Source organism: Ceratotherium simum, chromosome 1, assembly GCF_057802395.1.
Source record: "Ceratotherium simum simum isolate JZ-2026a chromosome 1, ASM5780239v1, whole genome shotgun sequence".
NCBI classification, from domain to species: Eukaryota; Metazoa; Chordata; class Mammalia; order Perissodactyla; family Rhinocerotidae; genus Ceratotherium; species Ceratotherium simum.
Window position 1 is genome coordinate 41,954,983 of NC_141900.1, and position 20,669 is coordinate 41,975,651.

The 20,669-nt window shown below is 39.6% G+C and overlaps 1 protein-coding gene across 2 annotated transcripts; it reads right to left on the reverse strand.

Annotated features, from left to right (window-relative positions):
* Window positions 1–1,050: 1,050 nt before the first annotated feature.
* On the reverse strand, window positions 1,051–20,070 carry ASNS (asparagine synthetase (glutamine-hydrolyzing)). Of its 2 annotated transcripts, none has more exons than XM_087423250.1 (13): window positions 19,946–20,070; window positions 17,625–17,660; window positions 16,744–17,015; window positions 12,852–13,089; window positions 8,645–8,830; window positions 8,305–8,406; window positions 7,537–7,664; window positions 6,139–6,265; window positions 3,977–4,083; window positions 3,395–3,495; window positions 2,169–2,250; window positions 1,926–2,081; window positions 1,051–1,405 (listed from the first exon to the last, which is right to left on the reverse strand). In XM_087423250.1, exons 3-13 carry the CDS (start codon window positions 16,990–16,992, stop codon window positions 1,196–1,198), a joined length of 1,686 nt encoding a protein of 561 aa, XP_087279376.1. In that variant the 5' UTR covers window positions 16,993–17,015; window positions 17,625–17,660; window positions 19,946–20,070; the 3' UTR covers window positions 1,051–1,195. The 2 variants fall into 2 exon arrangements, with proteins under 2 accessions (XP_087279376.1, XP_087279397.1); XM_087423271.1 differs by lacking the exon at window positions 19,946–20,070 and adding an exon at window positions 19,651–19,817.
* Between the last annotated feature and the right edge of the window lie 599 nt (window positions 20,071–20,669).

Below are 20,669 nucleotides of genomic sequence, written 5' to 3' on the forward strand. Positions count from 1 at the left end.
GGAGACATTTTAAAATTATAAGTGAAGATCTATAGCTCGCCTCAAACAATCCCCATCTTCCAACTTACCAGCTGAATTCCTGGCCTACTCACTCTTCCCATCAAGCGTTCTCATATTTACTTGTGTACCAGCAGTTTCCTCTTCCAAGTTTCCTAATAGCTACATTCATCTTCATAATGTATTTCAAAATTTTGTCCCCAAACAACCAATGAGCATTCAAATGAAAATCTTCTACCTGTTCATGGAATATTTCCCTGTTATACTTTCTCTTTCCCCAACTAGGTTCAGAATGCTTTTTCCTTTTATCAGAAATGCTTGTCTTGGGTGGTTCCTTTAGAACAGGGCTCAGCAAACTGTGGCCCATGGTCCAAATCCAGCCCATGGCCTGTTTCTATAAAGAAAGTTTTCATAGAACACGGCCATGCCCATTTGTTTGCATACTGTCTATGGCTGCCCTTGCACTACAATGGCAGAATTGAATGGTTCCAGAGGTCCACAAAGCCTAAAATATTTACTGTTTGGCCCTTTACAGAAGAAGTTTGCTGACCTCCTGATCTAGGATAATAGTCTCCAGAAGAGACGTTGGCTCAACATAAAAAGGAAAAAATTGATCACTATCTTATAAAACAGAACCATCATGAACTCTTAAAAGGACTCACCTCTCTAACTCGACTTGTGGTGGTTCACTTTGTAGTGCATACAGATGTGAATTCTAAAGCTGTACACCTGAAACTTATTTTTTTAAAAAAAAGGACTCACCTCTCCAGAGTCTGCCTAGCCAGCTGTTAGGAACGCAGAAAGAACTACGAGAGGGAAGTCATGAGAGGACCACCTAAGATAGGCAAGAACTGGAAGGAGGCCACGCTGGCTGAGACCCAAACGTCTTCTAGAGCAGCCCTGCCAGGAGAGTGCTTGTGAGTTCTCGCAAACATCAGACTGTGTCCCCTTTCCTGGCCCACCCTCTGCCCTACTGTGATCCAGTAAAAGCTGCTCAAGCTTCTAGTTACCCCCAATGAAGGGGCAGGATGGATATAAATGACTACAGCAATGTTTCAGATTTAAGACTTTTATTTTTTTTCACACCCAGGCAAGCCCAGGTGGTTGATGCTCATTGCTCCCCTTCCTGCCCCCCCAAGCCTCCTACCACTCACGACAAGAAGAAACATTTCCTTTCACTCTGTAACTTAGAGAGAGCCTAAGCTTTGGCAGCTGACTTGTAATGGGTCAGAGTGCGGGCAGAAGGGTCGGTGGCATTGATCCACCTGGGCATCCAGTAATGGGTCAGCCAGTCAGCCCGGCCTGGGTAGTGGCGCTCGAAGATCTGACGGTAATAATAGCCTTCTTTGGTTTTAGGAGTGTTGAAGGGAAATTTTTGGGCTGCAGCTGCCATCATTGTGTCATCAACCTATAAAAATAAAAGAGCAAAATGGTTTTTTAAACAGCATAGAAATACTTGTATTTAACCTGGCTTCACGAAACCAAAAAATAAAGAAGATATGCAAAGGCATGACTAAATTGTACAAGAAACCCTTTGAATCACCCGTCACTTAGAAAATGCTCAAGTACCCACAATATACATAGCTGCAGTGACTTTTAGGGAACACCCATATGCATATTTCTAATACTTGGTGGCTCTGAGTGTTTTATTCATTTGTGCCTAATGTCTGCCACCCAGCAGGTGCCCAAAATGTGTTAAATGAAGGCCAGTGATCTTTGGTAAGTCTCCTCTCTCTCTTTCAATTCTAGATGCTACTTTATAATCCTTCATGCTACTTAATTCTTAAAAAATTCTTTTAAAGAAGTATTGTTTATAGGGAATGTTTCCTACAGACACAAAACATTTAAACTAAATACAAAATGAACAGTTATTACCACTCTGCATCCAAATTGTCCTATTTCAGAAAATGTTTTTAAAGACATTATACCTGATGTTCAACATATTCCTGTAAAATCCTAAACCAGGAATTCTTAACCGACGTTATCCCATCACTGAAGGCTTCTTTTGGTCGCCAGAGAATCTCTTTAGGAATCAGATTGGAGTCCTCAAACGTCTCTCTCAGGAGATGTTTTTCTATCCCATTCTGACATGAAAACAAAGGGAGAATCAGTATAAGTTCCAAATATCAATGATACAATGAACAGTTGTTACCCTGAAGTGATTCACCTACCTTGGGAATTCTCATATCCGGTGGCAGCGACAGGTAATAGGAAGAAAAGCGATGATCCAGGAATGGAACTCTCAACTCAAGGCTTAAAGGTGAAAAGAAGAAAATTTAAAAGCAAAATGGACATTTAGTGCCTGTCAGTTTACATTCTTATTTAGAGATTCCTAGCAATTCAACCAGCCTCTAAGTCACATTAAGATTATTAAGTCATTTTTATAATCCTCCTAACTGATTACCCTACACTAGTGATGAATATAAAAACCTTCATTCAAAATAAGATGTATTATCTCATCTAGGGAGTGACCCAAACCGTGTGAGAATAATTTACTTTCTCTTCTATGAAGAGCTAAATGCATATCTCAAAAAGCAGAAAGTCAGAAATCCTGAGTGACCTGATCATTAAGGAGACTTTTCTGACTCAAAGTTTTTTCTAGGTGAGACCATCTCTTATCCTATTAACAACTGTAATAATTCAAATTTTTTTTTACCTCTAACTGATTAACAATTTACATACAATATTAAATATAAACCAATGTTCCACAGTGTTTCATCAAAAGCCACATCAGCTGTTTCCTGAATCCTGGTGACTCTGGTTAGGACAAGTGGATAGGGTAATAACCACAGATTCAGCTCATTCCCCAACCCCATATTTAATTATTTCCTAATCTAAGTGTGACTTGGTGGAAGCAACTAAAACATTTAATCTGGGTGGTTTATCATGTACACTAAGAGTCTTCAATTCTCCAACATGACCAGCTAAAAAGTGAAAACTTGAGCCAACCAGAAATGATACCCAAGAAACCTGGTTTTTATAATCTAATCAAACCTCTTGCATCTTCATTCCCTTAACCCCACGCAGGGTCCCCGCAGCATCAAATAGGCATGGCCGGCGCTCAACACTTGTTACTTGGAGGTGTAGAATCTTTACTTCTCTTAAAAAGAGCGGCAACCGCCTTCCCTCTTGGTTGTTCACATGTGAGCAGAATGTTGTTATGCTCTGAAGAAGGAAACTCCACCTAAACCAACCTATAGGAGTCCCCACCATTACCACAACAGCACTTTGAATTTAGCCTAATTCCTTTGGGGCTAACTTAAGAGACACACTTCATTTTCTCTATAAAAGTCATACTTTGCAACTATAGCCAACTGAAAAGAAAAAAAACATTGGCCATTGAGCTTTTTGTTTTCTAAGGTTATTTTTACAATTACTTCTTAAAATACTGAGTTACCCGTGGGCAGCAGTAGTTCGATCTGCACGGAGAACGTCAAACAGATAGAGTTCCTTCAGAAGCCTCTCACTCTCCTCCTCGGCTTTTTCAGGGGAAGGAGCCTATTTTACAAACAAATAGCTCAAGTTACAAATATACCAAGAGCTTTGCTTTGGGCACAGAAACAGTTTTTATTTCTTAGACATATCCCAACTCTAAAGGTGAGTAAGACAAAGAGGTAAAGTTTAGGGAAGGGAGTAAATGCTTTATAAAACATACCTTCCCTCACCCCGAAACTGTTAGTGTTAGAACAAATAAACTGGACCCACTGTGCCATAAGTATAATTCCACGGGGGATTAAGAAACATCAGAAGTGTGATTCTCACGCTTAACTAGTTTTAAAGAAGGAAAGTATCTGACACTATTAAGACGTCTGTGTATTCCCCAAAAGAAATACAAAGCAGACACTATCAAATTTCCTCATATACCTAAGATAGTCAAAAGTGTCACTGCTATACTGAAAAGATGGACGATAGAAAATAGTCAAATAAATCATACTTTTCTTAACCTAGCATCAATATCCTTCCATTTCAGAATGCTTACCTTGTGAAAATATATGTAACCTTGAGTAAGTTCATCCGAACCTTCTCCAGAGAAGATCACCACGCTATCTGTGTTCTTCCGAATGTACTTGGAAATTAAGTACATACCTTAAAAAAGAGACAGAAATTATGTTAATGTCAACATAACCCTCTACAAAAAATGTCTTTTATTTGGCTTTTGGAAATGACTGCAAGCTTTGCTATTAGATTGGACTCTGTATTAATATAGAGTTTCCAAAATAATGACCTTATTATATCTACAAGCCATTTATAAGCACAGTAGTCCCTCCTTATCCGCAGGGGATACATTTCAAGACCCCCAGTGGATGCTGAAACCACGGATAGTACCAAACACTATATATAATGTTTTTCCTATACATGCACACCTATGATAAAGTTTAATTTATAAATTAGGCACAGTAAGAGACCAACTAACAATAAAATAGAAAAATTATAATATACTATAATAAAAGTTATGTGCATGTGGTCTCTCTCAAGGTATCTTATTCTACTGTACTCACCCTTCTTGTGATCATGTGAAATGATACAATGTCTACATGACGGGATGAAGCGAGGTGAATGATGTAAGCACTGTGACATCGCCTTAAGCTACTATTGACCTTCTGATGATACGTCAGAAGACGGATCATGGAGCCATGACGATGTCAACAGTTGGATGTCAGGGGCAAGCCCAGACGATGTCAGGGCTTGTTACTTGAACACAAGCACTGCAATACCCTGACAGTTGATCTGATAACTAACATGGCTACTAAATGACTAACGGGCGGGTAGTGTATACAGCACGGATAGGCCGGACGAACGGAAGTTCACATCCCAGGAGCGACAGAGTAGAATGGTGCAAGATTTCATCATCCTACTCAGAATGGACTGCAATTTAAAACTTATGAATTGTTTATTTCTGGAATTTTCATTTAATATTTTCAGACCATGGCTGACTACAGGTAACTGAATTCATGGAAAGCGAAACAGAGGATAAGGGAGGACTACTGTACTCAATCCAAAAGTCATACTGTTACAATGAAATAGTCGAGAACCATTCCACAATTTTATATACAGGTTTTAAAATTTTAATGCTGTTAGACCAAGACTGTCCACCTTAAAATTCTTCTCAAGTGAACAATGACTCAAATATCTAAAAATAAATCATACCTTTCATATCAGTATTACTATACAAATATAGTAAGAGTTAGGGTTTTGGTACTTTACTTTTAATTTTTTTTCTGATACTCTCCAGCCACTAAATTTCACATATAGTTAAGAGTAATATATAACTTGTTAAAACATGCCCGTCGGTTCCTGCTTTACATCCATGTAAACCAGTATTTATTCTCAACCATTTTTCCATTATTGCCTCCCTAGGGAGACTTTTTAGACTTTTTTTTCCTAATTGCCCCCACCCCCCCAATGAAATAATACCCCAGATATACTGGACATCTTCTTATGTACTGTGGCCCTTTGGAGGGCCATTAGCCATTTTAACACCCAAGATTTTTTTGCCCTCCAAGAACCAAACTTTGCTCCCATGGGCGCAGTGTCACCCCAGTTGAGAATGCGTGCTCTAAACTCTGCAATGGAGTCCTGTTGGATTCTGAGTGTCTTAAGAGAGGCACATGTAAGCCAGTAGCATATTACAGTCTCAACAATATTAGAGCAGTCTGATTTGGAGTATACTTCTCATCTCAGTATGTATCCACAGAGTAAAACTAGTATTGCTTGCTGGGCAATAATACCTACTCATTGATAAGTTGTATGATGGAATATTTTCCAAAATATATCTGAAATGGGTATTCTTTACAGAAAATGAACGACAACATAGACCTTTCCCTATTTTATACAGACTATAGCCCAAGAAACTTAATACAGAGAAATCAGGGGGTGGAAGGAGGCACAGAAAATATGTATCTACTCTTTGGAGAAATATAAACAGCAAGACCATAAATGGGGAAGCTTAACTCTGTATTTATTGTTCCTCTCACTCCAAGAGATTCAGGGAATTTTCTCAAATGGTCTTAAACAATTGCTAATATAGGAATTTTATTTGCATTCATTCTCAAATATTTAAACTGTTGCTTGAAATATTTTTTAAACCTTACACTTTTTCAGTACTAAAAAGAACTTTTTTAATATCATAAAATACCTTACCTACTGAAGCACGAACTGTAGTGATATCATAAGTTTCTAAAGAAAATATGACTTCATCCAGGGCCTGAATGCCTTCCTCCGAGTTAAAGAGGACTTCATGGTGTTCACTCCCAATATGATTTGCCACCTAATTATATAAAGAAATATCCATATACTTGTTATTTAAAAAAAAGAACTACCCAGGGGCTGGCCCCGTGGCTTAGTGGTTAAGTGCGTGCGCTCCGCTGCTGGCGTCCCGGGTTCGGATCCTGGGCGCGCACCGACGCACCGCTTCTCCGGCCGTGCTGAGGCCGCGTCCCACATATAGCAACTAGAAGGCTGTGCAATTGTGACATACAACTATCTACTGGGGCTTTGGGGGAAAAAAATAAAATGATTTAAAGAAAAGAACTACCCTTGAAAATGAAACAGGACAGTAGTTCACAACACATTAACAATGATGGAAGACAAACAAGGAGAAATAAGGGGAAATGATTCTCTAGGCCACGACACACAAGCCCCACCTAGTCAGGTTCCCTTGCCTCCCCCAGGCTCTGCCCTCCACTCAACCACCAAGAAGTAGAGTCACATCAGCTCTTCCCACTCCAAGACAACCTAGCAATCAAGAGGCTTCCAATTAGCGTGCGCCCACCCCTGATACACACTCACCTACTTTACCCAACCCATCTCATCTCTCTCTAGTCCAATATGGCCCCCCCTTTAACCTTGGTCTCCTTTTGGCCCTCTTGCAATGCCCAGTTTTACATCCAGGATGTTACTCCTACATGAAAAGGCCCCCCTCATCCTATTTTTTTGGGCTATTTTGGATTCTCTCAGCATTGATCAACTTGCTTTGGGACTGCTCTCATCCATTCTGTGTAAGTTCTTACAGAGTAGGAACAAGGTCTCCTGCACGCTGAAGGTACAAGAGCCCCTCTGCCCAGTCTTAGACAGAGTGCCTTATAAAAAACAAAAAATAATAACAGCTAACATTCACTAAGTACTTGCTACATGCTAGGTTCTATTCTACACACTTTATGTGAATTATATAATTTTCACCTCAAAGCTATCCCATAGTAGACACTATAAGTCCCATTATATAAGGAAGGAATTGCATAGCAGAGCTAGGATTTGAAACCAGCAGTCAGGCTCCAAAGCCTGCCATTAACCCCTACAGCATGCCCTTACTTTCAATAGGGCAGCATTATTATCAGAGGGTTTTTGTGAGGACTGCATGGGCGGTGGTAGATAAAAATACCTGGAATACAGTGTACAACATAGTTGATATTCAACAGGTATTTCATTCCATTTTAATATATTTAATTTAAAACAATTACCTGAGTCAGTACAGCAGGAGAAGTAGTAGAATTCATTCTAAAAGCAAGTCTGTCTTAACTACAGGCAGAGACAGCCTCTTACCTTTCTAGCAGCTAGTAAATCGGGACTGTCTTCCATGCCGATCGCAAATGTCTGGAGAGGGTACTGTATTTGGGCCGCTTTTAGCTGCTTCAACAGGGTGGCAGCAACCAAACTGGAATCCAAGCCCCCTACGAGCAAGACAGCAGGTATACCGGTTACACGCCTTGCATAAGAGAGGGACGGGTGATTGATATTTCCGTTAGGCACCGAGGTTAGGGTTTTATCATTTAAAGTCCCAGGGCAGGCCTGGTGGCGTAGTGGTTAACTTCTCATGCTCTGCATCAGTGGCCCGGGGTTCGCGGGCGTGGATCCTGGGTGCAAACAGACCCACCACTCGTCAGCCATGTTGTGGCAGCGTCCCATATAAAGTAGAGGAAGATGGGCACAGACGTTAGCTCAGAGCCAATCTTCCTCACCAAAAAAATAAATAAGTCCCCAAGTTTTGTAAACTGAAAATCAACTTTAATGAGAGAAAAACCTAACATATAACCTGTGATAATGGGAACAGTATTTGAATTGGTTAAAAATCATCACACAGAATTCTAAAGAATGTTTACTAACTCATTCATACCAATAATAAAATTATAGTGTAAGTTATTATACTACTATTATATTAAATGTAGCTTACAAAAAACTTTTTCATACTATAATGGAGGAAAGATTAAATTACAGAGTAAATGTTTTATAGTCAAAACCTCAGGTATAGCTACAAATTATTTAACTTAAATATGCACTAAGTATAATTAGGTTTTTTTTAAGTGACTTCACCTGATAAAAGGCAGCCAATTCTTCTGTGTGTCATCAAACGTTTCTTAATGGCATTGTCAAAAAGGATCCGGAGATTGCTCTTCACAGTTTCTATCTCAAAACCTATAAACACATAAAGTAAATGAACCAGCTGCAGAAAAGACTGGACTGAGTTACTTATTGAAATGAGATACACGATCATCTATATCTATCATGATGGCATTTACTCAATGGTGGACTCTGCCAGATCCCAGTGTGTCACCTCCAAATTAAACAGGAACTAGGTCTTCAAGTCATTCCAATGACGTGAGAGTATTTTTTTTTTCCTTTGGAGGAGAGAGGTGACGATTTACTTTATTACCTGGGTACAGTTTCTCCACATTGTCATAGAGGGCATGCAGAGGCTCATCTCTACAGTGATGAAATTTAACCATTTCCACCGATGCAACTTTGCCATTTGGCTTTAAATCCAAAACTTCATAGTGTCCCGGGAGAAAAGGCTCCACTTTTAAAAAAGGAGTCATGGAGTGCTTCAAGTTAACAAGACCTACAAATTCAAAAAGATAACTATTCAAATTAGGATAACACTGCACAGTACCTTTCACAATTAGTTAATATCCTCTGAATTCCTATTTATTTCCCTTTTTAATACAAATACATGTCCATTATGTAAACAGAATAGGAAAAAATTTTAATCACCCAAAACCCTACCTTCTACTTACTAGAGAGAGATAGTGGTACAGAGATATACAGCAAAACCACAGATTTCTAGTAATCAAAGCAATAGGAAAATCTCCAATGTTCAATTTCTTCTCCCTAACTGGAATTTCTGATCAAGAACATCTATTTTCTATAACAAAGCAAGCAAATACAAAAAGAAAAGATACATTTATTAAGCAAAGAGATGGATTTGAAACTTAATTTTATGATACCTGGCGATTATTTCTTTGACATCACTGGGTTTCCAGTCATTTAACAAGCAAAATGATCCACTCTTAGGTACTTTAAAGTCAGATATTAAGAAGTCAGGCATCTATCCCTTAACTAGTTATTATACACTGGATGTGCATTAAACAGTATAATCTAAATTTCCTCAATAAGTTCTCACAGGGAGTAACCTGACATCACCATGATCTTTGATACAAAATCAATGTTTTATTGTAAATAGTAACAGTTTATCTACACAGAATACTCATTATGATTTACAATTTGGTTTGTTAACCCCATATTTTACTGTGCAGTGTTGAATTCTAAGACCATATGGGACCCAGATCCCATCACTAGCCGGCAGACCTCAAGAGTACCACCCAACCCTTATAGGGAATGAGGCGTAATTAAAAGGTTTTAAGCAAGGAGTACTATGATTAGATGAGTTTTTGATAGGTTATTCTAAAAGCCTGGAGAAAGGAAAACTGTTGTAGTACTCTACATGAGATCATTTGGTCTGGAAAAGAGCAGTATTAAAAAGGATGTGAAAAATATTAAGTCAAGAAATTTCAGAGGATAAATTGGATGTGACAATACAATTTCATAAAGTTATAATCAGGCCCAAAGGAGAGACAGTGGAAGTAAGGAGTCTGCTTTTCCCTGTGTTCTCTTTGCAGGGCTTCCCTAATGGTACTTTAGGTAAATAACATAGATACTTGTTCTCAGCCATTTGGTCACACTACAAATGCCTGAAAGACCAATACAAGTATCTATTAGTACCCACGCTGTGACTAGTGTCTTAAGGACCCTTTTATTGATCTCATTATCCATGCTTCAGCCAGTATTAAATCTGAAAACTAAGTGAGAAAGGATTTAAGGAATGAGGCAAAAAGAGGCAGGCAGGTAGATTAGATTTTAGGATGTTATTCTTGTCTAGGTAAGAGATAAAAGATGAATGTCTGAGCCGGCCCCGTGGCTTAGCAGTTAAGTGCGTGCGCTCCGCTACTGGCGGCCCAAGTTCGGATCCTGGGCGCGCACCGACGCACCGCTTCTCCGGCCATGCTGAGGCCGCGTCCCACATACAGCAACCAGAAGGATGTGCAACTATGACGTACAACTATCTGCTGGGGCTTTAGGGGAAAAAAAAAAAGGAGGAGGATTGGCAATAGATGTTAGCTCAGAGCCGGTCTTTCTCAGAAAAAGAGGAGGATTAGCATGGATGTTAGCTCAGGGCTGATCTTCCTCCCAAAAAAAAAAAAAAAAAGATGAATGTCTTCCTCAAGTTTACTGTCAAAAAAATGTTAAATATGATTTGCAACTATTTTCTTCCATTCTGTGGGTTGTCTTTTCACTTTCTTGATGCTGTCCTTTGAAGTACAAAAATGTTTAATTTTGATGAAGTCCCATTTATCGACTTTTCTTTTGTTGCTTATGCTTTTGGTGTCATATCTAAGAACTCTTTGTGAAACCCAATGTCATGCAGATTTACCTCTATGTTTTCTTCTAAGAATTTTATAGTTTTAGCTCTTACATTTAGGTCTTTGATCCATTTTAATTTTTGTATATGGTGTGAAGTAAAGGTCCAACTTTCTTTCTTTGCATCTGTATATCTAGTTGTCCCAGCACCGGTTGTCAAATAGATTATTCTTTCTCCATTGAATGGTCTTCGTACCCTTGTTGAAAATCTGTTGACCTCAGATGTATGGGTTCATTTCTGGACTCTCAATTCTATTCCACTGGCACATATGTCTATCCTTGTGCCAGTAGCATATTGTCCTGCCTACCCTTGTTTTGTAATAAGTTTTGAAGTCAGCAAGCATGAGTCCTCCTACTTCGTTCTTTTTCAAGATTGTTTTGGCTATTCTGGGTCTCTTGCATTTCCATATGAAGTTTAGAATCAGTTTGTCAATTTCTACAAAGAAGTCATCTGGGATTCTGAAAGGAATCACATTGAATCTGAAGATCAATTTGGGGAATACTATTGTCTTAACGTTAAGTCTTCAATTTATGATCATGCGATGATTTTCCACTTATTTATATCTTCTTTCAACAATGTTTTGTAGTTTTCAGAGTAAGACTTTTGCACTTCTTTTGTTAAATTTATTCCTAAGTATTTTGCTGTTTTTGAAGCTATTGTAAATGGAATTGTTCTCTGAATTTCATTTTTGGATTGTTCATTACAAGTGTATAGTGTTCACTGCAAGTGTATCAATCAAATACAATTGATTTTTGCATATTGATCTTGTATCCTGCAACCTTGCTGAACATAATGGGGGAAATATACAAGAACTCTGCACTCTGTTCAATTTTCTAAAACCTAAAACTGCTCTAAAATAGTCTGTTAATTAAAAAAAAAAGTTCTTTTTAATAAAATGATCCCTGCAAGAAAAAAAAAAAGGGCAAAGGAACTGAATAGATATTTCTCCAAGGAAGATACACAAATAGCCAATAAACACAAGAAAAGATGCTTGACATCATTGTCAACAGGGAAATGCAAATCACAACTACAATGAAATACCACTTCACAAGTGCTAGGATGGCCAGAATCAAAAAGTCAGATGACCAGTGTTTGTGCCAATGTGGAAAAAATCAAAACCCTCACACAGTGCTAGTGGGAATATAAAATGGTACAGCTGTTTTGGAAAACAGTCTGGCAGTTCCTCAAACAATTAAACACAGAGTTACCATATGACCCAGCAATTCCACTCCTAGGTATATACCCAAAAGAAATGAAAACATACATCTACACAAAAACTTGTACACAGACATTTATAGCAGCATTATTCATAACAGCCAAAAGGGAGACACAGCCCAAATGTCCATCAACTGACAAACGGATAAGCAAAATGTGGTATTATCCATGTAATAGAATATCTTTTGGTCACAAAAAGTAAGTAAAAAAAAAAGTAAGAAAATAATTACTAACTATTGATACATGCTACAACATAGACAAATCTTGAAAACATTATGCCAAGTGAAAGAAGGCAGTCACAAAAGACCACATGTGATATGATTCCATTCACATGAAATGTCCAAAATAGGGAAATCCATAGAAAGGTTTAATGGTTGATGGATATAGAGGGTTGGGGAGTGACAGCTAAAGGGTACAGGGTTTCTTTTTGAGGTAATAAAAAAATTTCCAAAATTGACAGGAGTGTTGGTTGCAGATATCTGTGAATATACTAAAAACCACTGAATTGTACACTTTAAATGGGTGAATCGTATGGTATGTGAATGATATATCAATAAAGCTGTTTTTAAAATGCTAAATAAATATTTGCTTGGGCCATAGCCATGGCACTGTACTACAGAGCAATAATTGCAGGGCCAACTCTACCATTACAATATGACATAGGAAAACTTGACAATACACATGGGATCAAACTAGATGCAAAGCATATCAGCATAACAAAAATTAAATGACTTTACTATAGATTTATCCTTCAAGGATTACAGAATTTAAGTGCTAAAAAGGAGAATCCAACTCCTTGGTTTAAAAAAAAAAACAAAGCTTCGTGGGTCCACTTACTTAGTCAATTGTAAAATTTTGGATTAACCCCTATGATATTTGCAAATACGATTTAGAAGAAAACACAATATCAGGACAATAATGAAAATCTATAGAAAATCTCTATCATTACCTTTAGCTTCTGAACATACGGCCAAAAACCCATCTTCTGTCATGGCTTTAAACAAAGGTCTGACTCCATAGGTATCTCTGCCCAGGAAGACTTTCTTATTGGCAGTATCCAGTAAAATAAATGCAAACACTCCATCCAACATACAAACTGTTTGCTCAATTCCTCCTTTGTCGTAAAGATGAAGGATTATCTCACCATCCACTTTGGTCTGGTATTCAAATTCAAAATGCTGTTGCAACTTAAGGAAGCAATAGCAAAATAAAAATGTTAGAATCCTTGCGCATTCACTATATAATTTTTTATTGCAACGTTGCTTCAATGTTTCTGTGCTCTATAGTCATTTCATGTACTTTAATGATTTAGAAGAATCATGGCATTATCAAAATATAGCTTGTTTGAACTCACAATTCTACAAATTCTTTATAACATAAAGCTAAACCTGTGAAAATTTTAGTTGCATTCTGATAAATAGACTATAGAGGCAGTGTCCCAGAACAGTAATGCATGGGGGGGATGGAAATGCATATTATATATATTTACATATATATGTAAATTAAGCAACTCGGTTGCCCAGTTGCCATGATGCTAAAAATGTGTCCTCCGCAACTGTGAAATTTTGGTCTGGGAATACAGTATTGGCTGCGGTTCTTCCAGTTCAGCTCAAAGACCTACCTATGAAAATCGAAAGCAAAAGGACAAACATAGTCGGCACTACTTCCTGACAATTAAATGATTCCACCACAATGATAAAGACACATGGACCAAAACAAAGCTGCTGGTCCCCGTGGGAGGACGACAACATCCAGTCCTTCCACCACTGCGTGGCGAGCTACTTCTCGCTGGGAGACAAAATGACAGTGGAGCTTTATTAGTCTGCATGCCCCAAAGCAACAGCGAAGAGACCATCGCTACCATCACACGCAGACTGAGAGGGCATGATTAAGTTATGCCCGAACTCCGTGGCTCGCCATCACCACTGGCAAACTGTGAAGGTGCAAGTCCTTGGTGTGTTCCTCTTTCTTTGTACTTACTCATATTTTTGACTGACTATGGAAAGAGAATAGGTTCACATAAACAAAATCAGGTGGAAATCCTGGATAAGTTTCAACAGTTAAAACATGTTTCTAAATTTCAAAAAATAAATCTATAGGTTTGTATATGTGTGACCTATAAAACATGTGTCACCATCTCACTCACTCTGCAAATCTGTGAATGTTTTGTCTCTAAGCACTCATAGAACTGTCCAAAAATAGGCTTTGGCCACCTCCAGTGACTACAAAGCCACCTCCTGGTCACCTGGCCCTGCTCTGAGAGACTATCAGGGATGATCTGTCTCTAGCAGGTGGGGTTTGGAAACAGTTTTCCGCTGACCCTTCCGGGCTTAAGTACCTGAAGGACAAATGACCCTAAAGCATTCAATGATTTTAGCAAGTAACAGCTTCCCAAATCCATCCTCCACCACGTCATCGCCGCTCTTTGGCCTAAATCTTGCAAGTAATTTATTGGTTAATGATTCACATGGACCACTTCCTACTCTCCTGAAACCACACGTAGATAAAAGCCCCATATCTTGCCACCATCCAGAAAGCATACTGCCATTGGACTTGTTGGTTGCAAGTGCCTGACGCTCCCTGCAGGAAGCAGGCCTCCTCTTCGCTCCAGCCTGTACTCGGATTCCTCCTCTCCTTGATTCATTCTCCCTCCACTCCCAACACACCTCTGGCTGTATTTTCGTAGTAGTAGTAAATTTTATTTTCATCAAAAAAAGAAGGGAGCTTATGTTGCAGAATACTTTATATAAGCCTAATATGGCCTTTCTGTTCTACCGACAGATTTCTAGCTGCTCCAACAGCATTACTTTAGATAACTGGTAGAAGCAATGGAACGTCTCTGCTTTTGAAAACACAACATACTTGGCTAATCTAGAATAGAAATATTTTAAGAATCTTTAACTTTGTAACAAACTACACAAAAGCAGCAATGTTGTTCAAGTCAAACAGGGAATTTCTCATCTCATTTAAGGTGAAAGTCAGGCTAATATTGCCATAATGCAACCTAACATTCTCACATATATGGTCCTAAGTGGGCTTAGTAAAAAAGAAGTTTTAACTGCTCCCCTCCCCTACTCCCACTAGCATGAAACTCCATTCTTACCTTTCCTGTTCACCGTTTCATCTCCAAGCATCTAGAAAAATGACGCCTGGTGTATGGTGGGCCCTTAATAAATGTATGAAAGGAATTTACTGAATAACTATAAAAACTTTTCAAATGAGAAGCCTATTATTGAGAGTGTTCCTATAAGCACACAATAAACAATGGCAAAAGCTATTGTTCAGAAATAAAAATGTCCATAAGGTAGCTAGAATATACAACCCTACCCAGAAATGATAGGCATATATCAAGAAGGCTCAAAAAATGCCAGGAGACATCACAACGAAATGTATGAACCCAGAATGAAATCTGGCTCAAAACAACCAACCAAAAAAATAGCTATAAATATATTCTTGGGACACCTGGGGAAATTTCATATGAACTGGATATTAAATAGTATTATGGATTCTTAGGTTTAATAATAGTATTGGTGTTAGGTTGAAGAATGTCCTTACTCTTAAGAGATAAATGCTTACATATTTAGAAGTGTCATAATATCTGCAATATACTCTAAAATGATTCAGCCCCAAAATAAATGTGTATGTGAATAAATGTATAGAGAGAGAGACAGAGAGAGACAGCAAATATGGCAAAACATTAACAATTATTCAATCCAGGTGCTCATTGCCCTGTTCCTTTTTGTAAGTTTGAAATTTTCAAAATTAAAAGTTGGAGAGGAGGGTGACAAACAAAAAATAACTTGCAAATATTAAATTAAAAATTTCTTATGAAACCCTAGCCAAATAATTCCAGACTGGAAGGTTCTTAGCAAATTTGGCTTTCTTGGATCAGAAATTCCATCTTTTCACCCACTCTCATCCTAAGAGTAAGCTTTCACCAGATTAGGAAGCTATTCCAATTTTAATGCGGCTAAAAGTCCTACTTCTCGTACGCTTCTTCATCTGGCCCCCTTTCTGTCCTTTGGCTCTCATTAAGCGAAGTATGCAATAGCAATAAATATCTTAAGCGCAGCATTATATAAAAGCAACAAATACGATCACCTCCAAACTATTAAATTCTATCCCCTGCCTTAAAATTCTCCAATCTCCCTGCTCTTAGAATGATATTCTGACTCCTTACCATGGCTACCAAGTCCCACTTGATCTGGTCCTGCCTCACTTCCCCACCTACCTTGCCCACCTGCCCTTTGTTCTCTTAAGACAATCCCAGGGCTCCACATGCTATTCCCTCCGCATGAAATGCTCTTCCCAGCCTTGCTAGCTGACCCTTGTCCATTGGGTCTCAGTTCAAGTGTCAATTTCTCAAGAAGCCTTCTCTGACCACCCTTCCTAAAACTGGATCTCCCATATCCATCAGCTCCATATTCGTGCTTTCAGAATGCCTATTAAATGTACAATGATTTTTTTGCCTGCTCCCTAAGAGAATAAACACCATTCAAGTACAGACCTTCCTCTCATATTTACTACCGTATCCCTAGCACCTAACCAGAGCCTAGCAAGGCTCTAATTAATATTCAAATTCATAACAGGTAACAAAAGATTCTAAGAGTTAAAGGACCTGAATTGTAATCCCCATTTTATCATTGTGTCTGTGTGACCAAGCCATTTCATCTCTTTGTGCATCAGTGCCCTCTACCTAGATAACTGGAGCAAATGAGATAATGGAGATGGAAAGTGCTTTGAAAAGTAAAAAGCATTTTACAAAATATATAAAAGTATCATAACCAACTAGCTCTGAGGTTTAATCACATCCAGATATCTTCTGGTTTCATTTTGTTTACCTTCACGTGGTTGTAGATTTCACCATTGTAACAGAGCCACAAATAAGGATATTTCTTCACTCGAATTGGCTGCATTCCAAACAGCTGGTCAACCACAGCCAACCGGTGAAATCCAAAGCAGCAGTTGGTGTATCCATTGACATTCTCAAAACGAAATGCATCTGGACCCCTGTGTGCAATCTTCATAGCACTCAGACACTGAACAGCAAGGCAGTCATCGCTGCCAAAGAGGGCCCAAATGCCACACATGGTGCAGTGGAGCTATGGGCTCTCTATGGAGAGAAAAGCAGACCTATTAAATATCCAACATCCAGTCCTAGTCTGTATTAAATCTTGATTCCAAAAACTTGCATAAACCACTTCAAAGACTGAAAGATAAACTATCTTATCCATACCAATTTTCTAACAGGTTGGCAGGCACAGAGGAGTAGAGAATGATTTAATTTACTTACAAGTATTCAGAAAAGATGGATGACCTTCACGGCTAGCCAGCTATAGCCATTCAGCACCCAGTCAAAGCCTGCATCTCGCTCACCTTAGGACTGCTCAGCTAGAGCTGGCAGTGTTCAGGCCACATTCTGTTCTGCATCCTGGGTTTACTCCCAAGACACAGATACACATGTAGGCAAGATCCAACCCGACCAGAGACCCCAGCCCCACTCTCTCTATCCCAGAATCTCAAAAGCCCTCAAAAATCCAAGAGACTCCCCAGATTACTACCGTCTCCTCTCAGGTCTCCTTGACAATTAAATGTCCTCTCTTTACCGGTACTAACAGCACATAGAATATAGCAGGTAGAATAGAAGATCATACATACTGCTAATGTGTAATATTAATATTAATTAACAGCTCTTATAAGTATTTCACAACTTCTTGCTTACCTCTAAGTGATTTATTCAAATATGATAAAAGAAATTCTGAAGAGAAAAAGAAAGCAATATTATTTGATAGCAGATATCCTGGCTTTATAACAAAAATACATTTTAAGTTGACAGAGGTACAAAATGTTCACCATCTAAGTGTCCTAAAATAACAAAAATGTTCTCAAATATTTTTGTCTCAAAGCTGCCTTGGCCAATAAGAAAGAAAAGTAGGTGGGACACAGACAGCGACACATCTCTGAAAAACAACTAGGTTCATCTGTGTAGGCCAAAAAGCAAATAATTCCTACAATGTTAATTACTTTGCAATTTCAAATTGTCATCTGTGAAATAAAGAGCTGTTTTATTTGGATGCTGCTGGTTCAAAACAGTTACTTTACCAAAATATCTATAACGTGGCAACTATTTTGATATTTTTTAAAGACGCAAATGTGCAGCAAACGCTTAGATAATTTGGGACAAAAATCATAAAAAACATATGTTCAAGTTACATCACTCACTTGGAGCAATCCTCTGAGGACATTTCATTCATATCTAAACGAACCAAAGCTTTATTTGGCCTTTTAACGAGACCAGATCAAATTAATGGAAAATGGTATTAATTAAAGCAACTTGGAAATGAAGTATCACACGTCCCGTGTGGTCCCTTCCACGCACTTGGCCAAATAGCTTATCATGAGATATTTACTTTGAGATTTAGTGAGAAAATTCGCTGTGATTTAAGTGAGATGACTATTGATAAGCCATCTACCTTTGACTCTATACCAATTAAAAATGGGCTGGGAAAGTGCTTTGAAAATCATATGAGGTCATTAGTGAATCATTTACCTCAGTGTTCCTAATGCTGCTTAGGGAATCCCGTTATTAAGCCTGCTCTAGGAAACACACACTAACCACTAAATTGGAGGGGGAATAAGGGAACAAAAGTTTCTGAAGCACACATTTCTCCAGCAGGAAAAAGCAAATTAAAACTATCACCTATTATTTTTATTGGAATCAGTCTAACGTGCAAAGGTTCTGCTTGCAATGCTTTCTCCTACTGCTGTTACCTGTTCCCAGTAATTTTCCATACTTCCTCATAAACGTCTAGAGCAGTGCTGTCCAAGAGAAATGTCAGCCACGTATGTAATTTTAAATATACTAGTAGCCCCATTAAAAAATTTTTAAAAAGGTGAAATTCATTTTAAATATTATTTACCACAATATACGGAAAATAGTATCATTTCAACATGTAATCAGTATAAAAATTACCGATGAGATATTTTACGTTGCTTTTCTCCATTAAATCGTTAAGACCCAGTGTACTTTACACTTACGGCCATCTCAGTTCGGACTAGCCAGCATTTCAAGTTCTCAGTAGTCAGTCATATGTGGCCAGCGACTACCGAGTGGACAGAGCCGTTTCGGTGCATTTAATTTCTATTCTACTTAAACTACTTAACTACTTAAACTTCACCACATCACCTTATTTTTACATTAAGATCTCAATAACCAACTCCTGGACAGGTTCAAGACCTTAGTAAACGCTAATCTATCTTAAAATCAATGAAAAAAGAGTTATCAGTGCTTTTAAATTATTAGTCAAGCACCCAGGGCAATGGGCAGTGAAGAGATAATGTAGGCCACCAGCCAAGAAGAAGAGCGTCCCTTTATTCGAAATAGCAACATTAATCTGAAGCCAGCTCTGTAGAACAGACACCCATTGAGAAAAGGCGTGCCAGTCCTTTTGCCTTTTTCCATAGGACGCCGCCTGTCGCCCTAGACAAACCCGTCTTGGCAGGGTTTGCTCAGCAAGTGGCTTGTTGAGTCTTGCAGTCGAAAGAGACTGGGGGAGGGGGAGGCTAGGTGAAGATGGGGGAAGTACAGACTCCGAGGCTGGCCGAGACCAAAACCCCGAGACCCTCCCTCCTGGACCAAGCGACTGCGCCCGGTCCACCTGCACCCTCCAGCCCATCCGCGACAGGGCCCCCGACTGCAAAAATTCCCACAAGATTCGATGCAACCAAATAAAATATATAAAATTTACAGGGGCCAACTTAGGCCGCTGCCTTCTCGACCGAGCGGATCGGGCTCCCCTCTGCAGTTCACTCGACCCTTCCCTCCGGCGACCACCAGAAGTCTGTCCTCGCCAGCTAGCTCCCAGGTGCGCAACAATCGGCCCCGCCCCTTTACCCAGCAGGAGCCGCAGCAGCCGCGGACGTCCTGATCCGCATCCGCTCTGCGGTCCGCCGGGCTGGGCTGCAGCGCATCCTGCCCCACTTCCCAGGACAGCCCCGCGGTGAGCAGCGAGCGCGCGGCGCCGGGCGGCGGGGCCGACTTACCTGGGCACGAGCCGCTAGGGCGTGCGGGAGACGCCAGGCCGCGGTTAGGGGATGCGGGCGGGTTGGAGGGCCTCCTCTCACTTTATACCGGTCTTGCTCCTGTAATACGTGCGGGAAGTTTCATCATGTCTGCGAGGACCAACCAGCATGCGCAGGGGCGTGGCCCGAGGTGCGAGACCGCTGCGGGGCGGGGCGGGACAGGGCGGGAGAAGGGGGCGGGGGAGCGGAGAGCAAGGAGGAGCTGCTGTTTCCAGCTCCTTAAAATGTTGGTGCACCTGCTGAAGGATAGCCTCAGAGGTCTGGCCTGCTGCTCCATTGTCCCCTAGGTTACCTTACCTGACAATTAGGAGGTCTTCTGCACTTGGTTTGTTATTAGGGGAGTTATTGCCAAATTGACTGCAGTATCCCGTCTGCAGCAGATCTCTCTCAAATCCTTAATTACGAAGTCTTTAGGGGTACTTGAGTTCCTCCTTACTACTTAGAGAGCGTCTGATACATAGATGTGGATAAACCAATATTTGCTAAATAAATAGTGAGGCAGATGGGAAAAGCTGGAAGGGTCTCCTCTTTTTATTAAATACAGGGTAGATTTCTTTATGTTCTTCTACCTCAGGCGGAGTTAAATTTCTCCTTCCTCTGGATATACAGCTCACTGTATTTGTATTTTGTTATGATCGCCATTAACTTGTGATGCGGTTGTATTTCCGGACCAGATTGTTACCTT